The 14364-nt window shown below is 38.5% G+C and overlaps 1 protein-coding gene across 1 annotated transcript in view; it reads left to right on the top strand.

Annotated features, from left to right (window-relative positions):
* Positions 1 to 14364, top strand: part of LOC136856807 (fatty acid synthase) — a 242002-nt gene that overhangs the window by 167479 nt on the left and 60159 nt on the right. Inside the window, exons 22-24 of the mRNA XM_067134931.2 lie at positions 1949 to 2063; positions 2137 to 2310; positions 13516 to 13695. Of these exons, the coding sequence (XP_066991032.2) occupies positions 1949 to 2063; positions 2137 to 2310; positions 13516 to 13695 (469 nt within the window). The remainder of the gene's footprint in view (positions 1 to 1948; positions 2064 to 2136; positions 2311 to 13515; positions 13696 to 14364) is intronic.

Raw genomic sequence — 14364 nt, 5'->3', positions numbered from 1 at the left:
AGCGCCCACTCACTGCATAGACATATTCCTCCTCAGCAACGGCTTAGATCACGAAAGAGCTTCCTGAGGACATCTGAGGTGCTTACCATCTTACCAGAGAAGGCGAGGGTGGAGCTATGGAAGAAGAGGACCCCTCACCTCCGCAGATGAATGCCAGCAGCGGAGCAGTTACCACCTGCACATAAGCTGGCTGGTGTGGAAGTCCCTGAACAGTCTACAATCAGGAGTGGGAAGATCCAGGGATAACTTTCGGAGTGTGCTTTCTTCCATGCATCTGAATTAACATGCTTCAGTTGAGGTGGAATTACTTCTTGGTGAACCTGTGTTTGAGTGGTGCTCGGAGTTGAATGTCTGTTTCTAAGATTCCATTCTTTAAAAGATCTTTATCGATCTCTACCAACCAAGGAGGAATCGTTTTGTGACTTCTGAAGTAGGATAACAAACGTTTACAGATTCTTTCAGTCGGCAATCTGAAGAGGTGAACATAAAATGTTACAGCTTGAAGAAATGGGGGTTCAGCACAAGTGGTATAAGATGTAAATATTGACAAGAACCAACCACGAGCTACATGCTTCAGTGCCCTCTGTGCCCAACATCTTGCACATCTACAAGCCACTCCAAGTACATTGAACATTGCAAAATAGTGGGCATGTGTAATACGATCTCACATGTTATTGTTTTGTGTACTTCAAGCTGACTTGTACATTAAATGTAAATTTGTATGATTTCAACTCGAGTATGTAGTTTGTAGTTTACGTGGATCATCTGCTGAAAGATATAAAATGTCAGGGAGGGATTCAGTTAGGTGGAAATGTAGTAAGCAGTCTGGCCTATTCTGACGACTTGGTCGTAATGGCAGATTGTGCCGAAAGCCTGCAGTCTAATATCTAGGAACTTGAAAATAGGTGCAATGAGTATGGTATGAAAATTAGCCTCTCAAAGACTAAATTGATGTCAGTAGGTAAAAAATTCAACAGAATTGAATGTCAGATTGGTGATACAAAGCTAGAACAGGTCGATAATTTCAAGAATTTAGGTTGTGTGTTCTCCCAGGATGAGATTGATTCAAAGTGCAAATAAATAATAACAACAACAACAGCAACAACAACATGAAAGTCACTTTCCAAACCACCCGCAGCATATAAACAAAAACTGCTTTTCGCTGAACACTAAAATTTGTCACTACAACACTGTCATCAAGCATCTGAATACCTTATCCTATCCGAGAAATATTTGCTCGTGGATTTAGAGAGGAAAGAAAGAAAGAAAGAAAGAAAGAAAGATCCTACATACCATACTTGGCCCAAACTACAAAAATGGCATCTACATTAGAAAATCCAGGCAAGAAGTATACTCTAAGATAGAGAAGATCATGGACACAATGGGTAAAGGCAGAGTTTGCTTCTATGGTCATATACGACGGATGATCGACTCCGGATGGATGAAACGTATCTTCAATATATTTGACTCAAAACCAAAAACGGCAATGCCATAGTACATTAATGTCAAGAAAAACCTTAAAGAACTGGGCATACAAGCAGAAGATGCACAAGACCGAAATCTGTTCAGAGCAGTCATCACAAATTTTGGGACTTTCTGGGCTGAAAAACGGCAGCTGGTGTGAAATGGACAGAAGAACGTCTTGCTAAACACAGTGAACTAATGAAGACGATGTGGATCAAGCGAAAAATGAACAAATGTAAAGTGAGGCTTATCGTGGTCCCTAGTTGCCCGATTGGCGAAGTTGAATGAATGAATAATAATAATACATTGTTGTTGTGTCCATTTGTTGTTAATGTTGCTGTTCTTGTCTGGCTCCCAATAGAGCTTAGTGATTTTCGAAGGTTTTGCTGATTGTTGTCAGATTGTTGGTAGTGAAGTAGATGTTCCTCATCCAGTATGAAACAGTTTGTCTCTCATTACATCTCTGTGACTCACTGTTCTACAGCTCTCCGCATGACAGACTGTGCTGCATCCACTACTCTGCTCTAAACTTCCGAGATATCATGCTGGCGACTGGGCGGTTACCCGTGGATGCTGTGCCAACCACTGCAACGGACTTCGTAAGTGGCTGTTCTGCATGAAGGTATGGCTGAAGATGTCCGAATGCTCTTATAATTTGGCATGACGTTACAGGACTGTGTGTTGGGTCTGGAATTCTCTGGACGGGACGTTCACTCCAGGGAGTGTGTCATGGGCATGGTGCCCGCTCGCGGCCTCGGTACCACCGTAGTGGCCCAGGCTGTGTGGAATGTGCCTAAATCTTGGACCCTAGAAGATGCTGCGACAGTTCCTGTTGTATACTGCACCGTAAGTATTTCCCCTACTGAGAAACTTCAGCATTCAAATTTTATGACCCCCCATTTTAAATTATAAGTGGAAAGAAACAAACATGTGACAGATCAGGTCATACATAGAAAGATGGTAACATGAATAGAAAGACAGACTTCTTGACCTCTTACTTATGGTTTACATGACTTTACGTCTAAATTGACAGTTCGCAAAACATGTGAGCGCCACCGTACCTATGTTGCCAGTATTCTGCTGCTGTGAGAAGAGCTGATACAAGACAACAGCGGCACACTAAAATGTAATACTGTACTCAGAAAAGCCAATGAATCACGAGTGATTACAAATTTATAAAAACTTCAAAGATGCTGTATGCACGTATGAACATCCGAACATTGTATAAATTATTCAAATACTAATAATATATTGACAGGGCGGTTCAAACAATCACCTGTTGTACATTATTATTATTATCCGAGACTAAAACGAGAATACATTATTAACCCATTTGCATCATTTGATGAGCTGTGGTCATGACCGGTGTTTTGGCGCACGAATCAAATTACAAGTCTCTCATAGTGCACTGGCACTGCCGGTGGTTCCAAATAGCCTATGCAGTGGCCTCCACGGTATGCACTAGCCATGCGTCTTGGTGGGTGTGCTATTTACCAAACTGATGAGCCCAACTTAGCACATTGGGGTGTAACGCTGGCAACCAGGATGAAGTAGCTGGAAAATTTATAATGTCCAGTAACGGACCATTTATATTGGTATTATAAATTTACTCATTCGGGACAAATATTTCAGGTTCCCTATGGAAATAGAGCATTGGCACAGACGTTGCCTCCAAATAGCCTACGCAGTGGCCTCCACGGTATGCACTAGCCATGCATCTTGGTGGGTGTGCTATTTACCAACTGATGAGCCCAACTTAGCACACTGGGGCGATACGCTGGCAACCAGGAATGAGTTAGTTGAAAATTTATAATGTCCAATAATGGACCATTTATATTGGTATGACAGAATACTTGTTTATGCTGTTCATTTAGCTTCTAATGTTCTTATTTCTCCAACCATTTGTGACAAATATATATATATATAGTTACTGATTATTGATTCTAATTTCTCTCAGCTAATGTAAATATTAAGTAGTTGGTTCAGTTCTTTCTCTTCTAATAGTGGATTGCCTAAAGGTGCGAATAGCCCTCTTGTTTCTTCCTGGTGTTACAGTCCAATTAGTTCTTTTTGTTATTACTTCTTTTTGAAAGATTGGATTTTCTTCTCATACTCCTCACTGTTTATATTTTATTTGGAATAGAATTCCTCTTCAATCTTCTTTTGAATATGTCTTCTTGATTTACCGCAATGACTTGATATATGTTTTCCTCTCTGCTTTCTTGCATGCTATTTTTTTCTCAGTAAAAAATGATTCAGAATTCATTTATTTTTTAAAACAATACAGATTCCATTTCAAGATTTTTTTACATGGCATTCACAATTCCATGCCTTCTTCTATGATGTCAGTCTGGGTTTCAGTGACATTTTACATTCATTTACTCTGTTTGAAGTCACCGCCGGCCATTTTATCTGTCCCAATCTCCTTTATATATTTTAACTTTAACTAAAGCTTAATGGTACATATGTGAGGTTATGTTATGACATGTCTGCTTGTATGTATATTAATAAGAGCTTATTTGATGTAAGAACATGTAATTAACGAGATATAATTTATTATTACCTGTATATATGATGTATAAATCCAATGCAATGTTGTGGGGGCAACACATGGTAAAAGTCCAGAACAATGTATCTTTGTTGCTAGAAAGTTACAGAAAATTCCATTCATTGTAAATTGGCTATTGGAGACTCTCAAAATTATGAGAAAATACGTTGTGTCATATTCTTCTAGAACCCTGGTCAGGCAATGTATATAAAGAGGCAGTCTTGAGGGTTGAGTGGATTTGTTTTAGCGAGAGTTGTGAGTGCAAGTTGTTTATCGAGTACGTGAATTTATGATGTGACTTTGTTGGGTTGATAGTCGGTTGACATGCAGATGTGCAGTCTTATTCTTAATCTTCATAACAGTGTTTTGTTCAAGAGTATAGTAGTCAAGTGTTCAAAATGGTGGTTTATTGATGTGTATGTATAATGTATATATAAGTTGTAAATAAAATAGTGTACACAATTGACAGCAATTTGTGTGTGCGTCCTTGTGGATACAACAAACTAAGACTAGTGACATTGGACTGTGACCAAGCAAATAGGGTCGAGGGGCATAAGCCCCCAGGTTAGTGCCATAAAACAGCTTTTAGGTTTCTAGTATTCGGAGGGCGATAGCAGTACATTCTATGTTGGACAGTGTGGAAAAGATTAATTAATTTATATTCCAGGTCAGTAAGAAAGCGATTGGTCTGGATTGGTTAGGTCCAGCTAGTGTCAAAACCATTGGTTTGGGTTGGTTAGGTCTGGTTAGTGACAAAACCATTGGACAATTGCCCTGCCGTGCATACGGAAAGAAATATTGAAAATTGGGGGGGGGGGGCATTTTAAGCATGGCAGTTATTCCATTCCAGGGTTCGGCAAGAGTAAACCGCATTTCCTTGGATATCTTGCTGAATCCCTATTCAAGAGCTCCTCCCCCCCTAGACACAAGGGTGCACAAATTCCTCAAGGCTGTCGCAGCCCTGTATTACTGCTGTTGTGAATTTCACATTGTTTTGTTTAAAAGGTGTTTTTGTTTGTGCTTTAATTCAGCTGGGGTTGGTAACACTATCTAATTATCAGCTATTTGTTTTACGTCGCACTGACACATAGGTCTTATGGCGACGATGGGATATGAAAAGCCTAGGAAGTGGAAGGAAGCGGACGTGGCCTTAATTAAGGTACAGCCCCGGCATTTGCCTGGTGTGAAAATGGGAAACTACGGAAAACCATCTTCAGAGCTGCCGACAGTGGGGCTTGAACCCACTATCTCCTGATTACTGGATACTGGCCGCACTTAAGCTACTGCAGCTATTGAGCTTGGTTAATTATCAGCATTGATGGCAGTGACCTCATATTCTTTCCACATTGGCCAATACAATTGCAGTACAGTAGAACCTCGATAATTCGAAATTGGTTAATTCAAAATCCCACCTAATTCGAAGAAGCTCTCGTTCCCAGAAACATGAGATACAGTTTTGCATGTTATTTCAATTGTTTAATTCGAAATACGGATAATTCGTAATTTGAAGTACAATGTCGGCCCCATCACCGAAATTCAGACTTTTAATTCGAAACTGCCTTTACATTTTAAAACAATAGTATGTTACAGTGTTACAGAGTAATTTCAACTCGAAATTTATCCGCTCCGCGTCATAATAGAACGCGCGTTCCGGAACGTGGAGGGGTAGCTTTCCGCTCTTACACTCACTTCGGTGGGTCTACAGTGCGCTTCATGATTGCTAAGTTGAATGAAATCGGAATTCTTTTGTATTCAACCTTTTAAGGAACGCCATAATATCACGCAACAGGCAGTGTGCGGGAAAATAGAATCCGCGAACACTGGCGATGCCGACAGTTGACGAAAAAACGTAGCTCATTTAATAAACTCATAGGCACCGAACAATATTGTCATTGCCGGTGAAACTGCATTGCTTTATTTTAATGCAAGCCCAATTGGTCTTATGGTTTTAAAGGAGAAATTGTCAGCCGGGAAATCGTACAAGGGTGAGGGATGGGGGTCATAGTAGAGCGTTGCAATGCACATGGAAGCGAGATACTTTATCCCCTCGTCATAGGAAAGTTCGATAAGCTACAATGTTTTTAAGGGCATCGGGCACTTTCCATGCCAGTACAAAGTATCAAAAAATGCAAACAGTACAGAAATCCAATAAATGATGCATTTGCACAGGGGAACCGACATAATTTATCCTCGTCTTTGAATTGTGCGATTTTTTTTCTTTCGTTGCGTGAGGTTATGTTTGTCATTGATTTATCCAAGTGCATTATTTGAACATTGTAAATGCACCTTGTTGGATACATTTCGGAAATAGTTTTTCCCATGGCATTTGAAAGGTTTGAACTTTTTTTTTTTTTTTTTGCTAGGGGCTTTACGTCGCACCGACACAGATAGGTCTTATGGCGACGATGGGATGGGAAAGGCCTAGGAGTTGGAAGGAAGCGGCCGTGGCCTTAATTAAGGTACAGCCCCAGCATTTGCCTGGTGTGAAAATGGGAAACCACGGAAAACCATTTTCAGGGCTGTCGATAGTGGGATTCGAACCTACTATCTCCCGGATGCAAGCTCACAGCCGCGCGCCTCTACGCGCACGGCCAACTCACCCGGTAAAGGTTTGAACTGTGAATCGAGGTGGTTGCATGTATTAATGGGTCTTAATACTTTGTGACGTGGCAGGTGTTTACATTTCTGAAGTACGAGAGAAGTGCCATGGCGGGAAATCATACAAGGACAGAGTCATAGGAAAGTTCGATTTTAAGGGCATCGGGTACTTTCTGTGTATATACAAGGCATCTAAAATGCATACAGTATAGTAATCCAATTAATAAAGCACTTGCACATGGGAGCCAGCATAGATTTCTCCTTGTCTTTGAATCGTGCTTTTTTTTCTTTCTTTCACTGCGTAAGGTTATGTTTACCAGTGAGATATCGGAGTGCATTATTTGAATACTGTAAATGCACCTTCTTGGATACATTTTGGAAATAGTTCTTTTTTCATGGCATTTGAAAGGTATAAACTGTGAATCAAGGTTAACTGCATGCAGTAACGGGCCTTAGAATATTTTGTAATGCGGCAAGGGTTGGTACTTCTGAATTGCGAATTGGCGGTTAATTCAAAATCACGTAATTCGAAGTCCGATTTTTGAGTCCCAACGACTTCGAATTAACGAGGTTTTACTGTAACCACTTTAGGAATGGACGGTGTTGGGTGCTGCTCTTTATTAGGTTATAAAAGTATATGTACTTCTGGGGGCAGGATGGTGGGTCCCAACATATTGCAATGAACACATCTCTCCTCTAAAAGGAATTCCAAGTAAGATTTGCATTATTATTTTTTTCACTTCCTTATAATGTCACAAACTTTGGGTAGCACGGTGTCAACTTTTACCCTGTATTGGACTGAGGACCCAATATTCAAGCACTAAGCATGTCTCGGAACCAGTTTGAAAATATTCTCTAATTTCTCAATTTCCCCTGCATCCGAGGAAGCGTGACACCAGATATCATACACTTAAACACTACTAGAGAATCTCATAAAGGTATGCAAGCAAATGTTAGATTTTAAAATTAATTAGAAACAATGATAAACAATAAAGATGTACAGGATCAATTTGAAATTGTTCAGCATATAGATGTTTAGACTAGGCATTTAAATTGCCTCCACAGTAGCTGGTAGCAAACATGTTAATTAATTTTCAAATAACATTTCATACATTTCACATTAGCGCTTAGTTAATCTCAGGGGGCTGGAATGTGGTTTGCCAATTGAGATGTTTTTCAGTATCATTTATCACTAAAATGTTGGACTGCATCCATTAGAACCAACATTGTTTATCAGTGAACGTACGAATAGCTGTGAACTGTCAAATATCCAGAAGTGTTTGGATTCTTCGCACAAAGAGCTGTGTTTTGCCATGGATGTTTGAAAGCTTATACTCTGGTACAAGATAGAAAGTATTTATGGGACCAGTAAGAGTTTAATTATCACATGTGGAATGTACAGAAGAAGTTATGGAGTGAAGTGGAGAGGGAAATGGTTGCATGTAGTCAATTTAATTCTGTATTTTATTCACTTTAAGCCCACCTGGTGGCCATAATTGTTAATGCGTCAAGTCTCTATGGTGTGATACTATGGTTAGCCAGTTCAAGTCCCACTGAATGAAAAAATGTTCACAATCAAAATGTTCGTCAGCAGGGTATTGTAACTACAAAGACGCACACACGAGATGCTGTCAGTTGCGTACACTGTTTTATTTACAAATTATATACTCCTTAATAGTTGCACATCAAATGAACCACCATCTTGAACTCAATCGACTGCTGCATTAGCATGTCAACCAACTACGGAATACTTGACAAGATCACATGTGGTACCAACATAACATAACCACTTCGGCGGTAAAACCACAATATGAGTTCACATACTTAATCAACTAACGACTCTCACTAACAACTCGACTAAACAACACAAGACTGGCCAGGCTTCCTGAAAAGTATGACACAACATACTTTCTCGTATCTTCTTGAGTCTCCAATAACCTATATACAAATGAATAGAACATTCCGTAAAACTCGAGTGACAACGGTGCGTTGTTCTAAACTCTTACCCTGTGTTGCACAACATTACTTTGGATTTATACATCATATTTACAGATAATAATAAATTATATACTATTAATTACGTGTTCTTACATTAAATAATGTCGTATTAATATACATACAGCAGAAGTATCGTGACATAATCTCACATGTTCTGTTACACAACATACAAATAATAAATGATACGACCACGATTTATACCAAATAAAGTCTGTACATAACTACTAGATAATAATATTTAATGTTAAGAATTTCATTATGGTCTGTATTGAATCGAAATTTACAATGTTGAATAAGGATGAAGGGTTTCCACCTGTTCAATACATTGACATAGTGACGTAATTAAAATATCACATTTTTATTATTATCATTATGGTACCAGTTTCGGCATCTTCCATGCCATCATCAGCCAATGAAAACTTTTGCAAGGTGATTACATAAAATATTTATGCAGTATAGAAACATATACAGAGCATGCTATCTGTGTTCTGAAATTATACAATTATATATATACATTAAAATATGTGTGATTAAAATACAAAGACCGCTTAATCTTTTAAGATGTTAGACAAGTCATAAGATACAACATTTTCTTGTGTGTCAAAAAGATTTTGTACAACTAAAATATACTGTACGTGAATAACCTTGAAGAGTACAGGGTGTTCCTTTTAAAATTTATCTTCAGTCTTTATACACCATCTGACGTACTGAATTAAATATTAATTTCTAGAACATTGTTCCTTTTGTTAATATGATTATGGTATTTAATCATTGTTCATATTTGTATGAATCAGTTCCACCTAGTATGTATTCCTGAAATTTCTATGATATACAGATTTCTATGATATATTTATATGAATCAGTTCCACGTAGTATATATTCCTGAAATTTCTATGATATACAGGTTTTTTCTGTTAGAATGTCACAGTCTTTGTGTAGCTATTCTAAACCATATGATTTAAGTTTGAACTCTGCATTTTATTGTTCAAAAAAATATATTGTAAGGTTGAGGCCGTGCGTTGATAGTTGAGATCTTGAAAATTTCAATATCAGGTGGATTTTGACTAGTTAATATCGATCTCAACCCAACACGGACCTAAAAATAGAGAACGAATTGTGAATTTTTACGTTAGAATTCCGAATTAAGAAAAGGCGCTTTTAAAAGGAAAATAATATTGAGGTATGAAACTCACCTCTAAACCCAAAGTGGCCAGGCGTGGTGTATGTTAGGAGCTGGAATGCAAAGTGTCAAGCGACAGCCTGCCTGCATCAGCTGTTAGGCGGAACGTGTTGGGTAGGGGGAGGGGAAATTGCGGTGACGTGAGAATGTAGGTCAGGAGGGCGTGAATTCTTGTGGGGGTAGTAAACCAGCGTGTTGCGTGTCGTTTTATGGACTAATTGATTTTTAGGTATTTTTAATTGATTTAACACTGAAATAAGTGTATCAAATAAAATTGTGGGTTTTTTGGATAAAACTGTATATGTTTCTAAGTGGTGTCGAAATACGTCATCTTTCTTAGCAATTTATGCTAGTAACTCCCTGTAATTACCTCTGGTATCAGATTCTTCAGTTTCTCAATGACCCCTGAAAGGTAATCCTTGCTTTGAAAGAAAACACACAGTATATCTGTTATTTTTTACTAACTTATTATGCTCGTCAATTTTCTTTCTGTAAGCTGTACTCAAACAGAACTCTATCCTGGACTTTCCAAACTGAATCATATCGGCAACAGCATTGATGTGTGCTTGAAACACTCTTGGCATTTCTTTAAAACTCTGAAACTGTTTAAATGTATTCCAAGCATTATTTTCTGAGAAAAATAGAATACATGGCCAACAGTACAGTTTATTCATTTTTGCACAACCACATAACCAGTCCAGATGTATGTACCATGAGTCATGAAAATACTGTACTGTTCTTTTCGATTCCTTGAATAAATTTTTGAGAGAAGGCATGGGTCTACCTTTTTCAATTATGTTTTTCTTTTCTTCAAAAGTTCTTAACGAAAATGGTGTGTTCATTAAGCTTTCTATTATACATGATCATTCTGGGCCTGCCAACTCACTTATTTTCGAGGTGGAAGCAACAGCACTCATTTTAATGTATAATACGTTGTGCAGTCCTATAGGCTATCCTTACCTAACATAAATTAAATATAAATTCACATTTTAACAAGAGAAATCACATCGTAATATAATAAAAAACTATCACAGTAATATAATAATGCACTGTTGAGCGCGCAGAATGAACGGACGAAACAGCTCAGCACCGACGTTATAAGCTTTTGTTTCCACTTTCCACTGTGGTAAAACGACCGGAGAACGTTGTAAGATAGATCTCAGTGTCAAGGGGAAAGGGGCCTTGCTTGGCGCAGGGGCAGTAATACTCGCCTACCTGTTAGAAGAGATTCAAAGTGTAACCAGTGCATGGAGTGGTAATGAGTAACAGCCTCTTGCTCAGCTTTGACAGTAGCAAACTGCTGCAATAGAGTTCTCGCGACACATCCAAGCAAAGAAACAAAAATATTAAATATTAATATTAAAGAATATTCGATTTTTATATTTTCAAACTGTTACCAGTGGTAACAGTAGATACTACCATGCTTCACCACTGGTCACTTCCCACATAATGGAAATCACTTTCAACAAAGAAAGTCACTATTACTGTCTAAATCAGCTGAAAATTCAAGGATATTGGAATCATTCGGCCTTGAACATGGCCCAGCCATTACGAGACAAAGATGACGCAAGCACGTGCAACGACGGAGTAATAAGATGTATAATTATAGTTCGGGAAGTACAGTGAAAACACGATATACCAAAGAAACAAAATAAACTCTCAACTAAACTGATAGCAAAATCAAATTGTTGTATTTATAAGCCGACAAAAAACAGATTCATGCAATAACAACCCTGAACAACCACAGCATAAACATTCTTGGTCAATAAATTTCATTAGTCAAAAAAAATCGTAGGTCTGGTGGATATGTCTGTTCAGTAAAACACAAATTCAGCAGTTTAAGTTACTGTCACGATCATCTGTTACCATTTGACAGCCACACAAATGACTGAAATCCCTAAATAGGACAACCGATGTTCTTGCCAATCTATCAGCACAATGAGTGCAAGAGGGTTAAAACCTGGAAGGAAACACATATAAAAACACGTTAAAATACTACATACACAGAGCTTCAATACACTTTAAATTACTACATGTCAGTCGATAAAAGCTTTGTCAAATTTCATTTATGTTAACTTATTTGAAAGTCCCACATGAATGGTTCATAAAAGCACCTTCCTTATCACAATTAATCACCACATGTATGTCCAGCTTGATATGGAAGTTCCAGCATTCAGCTCTACCGTGATTGTCTTCTTGAATTTATATTGATAAAATTACTGTTGATGCTTTGGATTATAAACAATATATCTGATATGTGGCTATAACATGTATCCAGGTGTTCCTGATTAAAATGAAAGGTGATGCAATTAGGTTGGATAGGTCGAAAAGTATCCTCCTGACTGTGTCGTATATGATCGGATTACTGAGGACACTGCAAAATGAAAGAAAAGTGTAAGCAATGACAGTAAGTGGAAGAGCAAAGAGAATAAGTAAGTTTGTATGAGACACCTGCTCTCCTACATGTCAGTTGTGTTGGCGACCTGTCTTCATATGAAGTGAGGGTATCTGATGCTGCTGATGGTGATTCGCTCATTGGATAGGCACCCCTTGGTGCTATTTGACAGGAGTAGGCTATGTGCCATCACCATTCATTTCAACTCATTAACTCCTCTGATGAGGCCGATGTCAGGCATTATTTCTTCTGTCAAAGTGGACCTCGTGATATTGAAGGAAGTGCATTATCAGCCATCTGGACAAATACAAACAAAATGATAACATAAGGATCATGATTCAGTCAAAAATGATTACTACAAGTTCTTTCATGTTCCTCAAATATGATGGAGGAATAAACGACAGTTACAAGTTCAGTTCTTTCGCTGAACTTACTGCAGTAGTGGAATGTATTTCAAAAGCGAAATTACGCGTAATTCTCTTGAAGTAATAATCAGTGTCTTACCTCATATTGAAGTTGTCTTGCTGTTCAGTGATCCCAAAATCAATGATGATGTATGACGAAAACTGGGGAGATGAAATATGCGGGAAATGAAATACGCATGCGCAAATCTTGCTACAGATGAACCTGCTAGTAGACTGAACTCACACGATGTGAGGGAAGACAAGGAAAGTTTTGCTTAACATGTGGGAAATCTGTAATTCATTTTTCCTAGCATCCGTCCCATGATGCGCTGGCGCGTGCTCCGCACATCCTTATAAACTAGCATCACACGCCCAGTGCGTGATCCGCAGTGAATGTGTTAAGTGTCATTTACATCATAAACTCTAGCAGTATTTATATTTCCCTGTCTGCTTACTTCATTTTTACATTAAGGAATTTTTACAAATTATGCTTCAAAACTGTCTCTCACATCATACATAAGCCATAGCAAGAAACCATAAGTTACTTCTATTTTCTTGTCTAAACACCTCATTCCTACTCTATCACCTCAGATATATAGTAATTAACTTGGCCAAATACACAGTCAAAGAATGTGAACGCATAGCAATTTTGGATGAATAGACTCTGCACAGATTCGTCACAAATTGCAGTTTGAAGGAATTTTTTGCAATGGATGAATCTATGACAGCTGATGGTTGAGCTATTGGAGATCTAACCAGTCTTTGGACTGAGGACTCGACATACATGTTTTGAAATACCCTACTCTGTTGCCAGTTATGTTTTCACTGAATTGTATTTTCATGCATGTTCCCCACGTCATTGCCAATTTACTGTGCATTTGTATCATTTGCCCCAGGGAGGATTATTATATAGCAGTTACACTTTCAGGCCTACTATGCTCTCGTAATTCGTGGCAAGATGTGTCGTGGGGAGACAGTACTCATCCACGCCGGCAGCGGAGGTGTGGGCCAGGCGGCTATTGCTGTGGCGCTCCACGCCGGCTGCACCGTGTTCACCACTGTTGGCAGTCCTGCAAAAAGAGCCTTCCTCAAAGAACGCTTTCCTCAAGTAAGTCTCTCATCTACTGGGTTCACAACCCACTTGATCAACTTTCATATGTCCTTTTGTTATATTTTTAATTTTTTTTGACTCCAAGTATGATCTAAATAGTACTCTATTGTGATTACATTTGAACCTGAGTTATACATACATCAAGGTGAAGAACAGATTTTACAGATAACTACAAATTACTCACAAGTCAGGTTTATATATTATGTCACATAATTGTTATAATAATTTTCTCCATTTTCAAGAATAAGATTAAAGACAGGTTATTTCAGAGATGTAAGTTAGCAATGTGATTTGTACTTATGACTCTAACATATCTGTTTTGCAACATTTTTTAACATTTTCACTGCCTAGTATCATCCTTTCTTATGCATGTCCCATGAAAATGAAAATCCACAGCCTGTTTCCAGTCATTTGACCGGGTCAGGAATGGCATTAATGAAGCTCCCATCTAACAGCGAGGATAGGAATTGTGTCGGCTACTGAAGCCTGTCGCACTCCTCTGGGGCAATGATTAATGAATGATAGATGAAATGGAATGATATTGGAGAGTGTTGCTGGAATGAAATATGACAGGGAAAACCAGAGTTCCCGGAGAAAATCCTGTCCTGCTTCCTCTTTGTCCAGCACAAATCTCACATGGAGTGACCGGGATTTGAACCACAGAAC

This window comes from Anabrus simplex, chromosome 1 (genome assembly GCF_040414725.1).
Source record: "Anabrus simplex isolate iqAnaSimp1 chromosome 1, ASM4041472v1, whole genome shotgun sequence".
Taxonomy (NCBI): domain Eukaryota; kingdom Metazoa; phylum Arthropoda; class Insecta; order Orthoptera; family Tettigoniidae; genus Anabrus; species Anabrus simplex.
The sequence above is the reverse complement of the archived record's forward strand: the minus strand, read 5'-3'. Positions and strand labels throughout refer to the sequence as shown.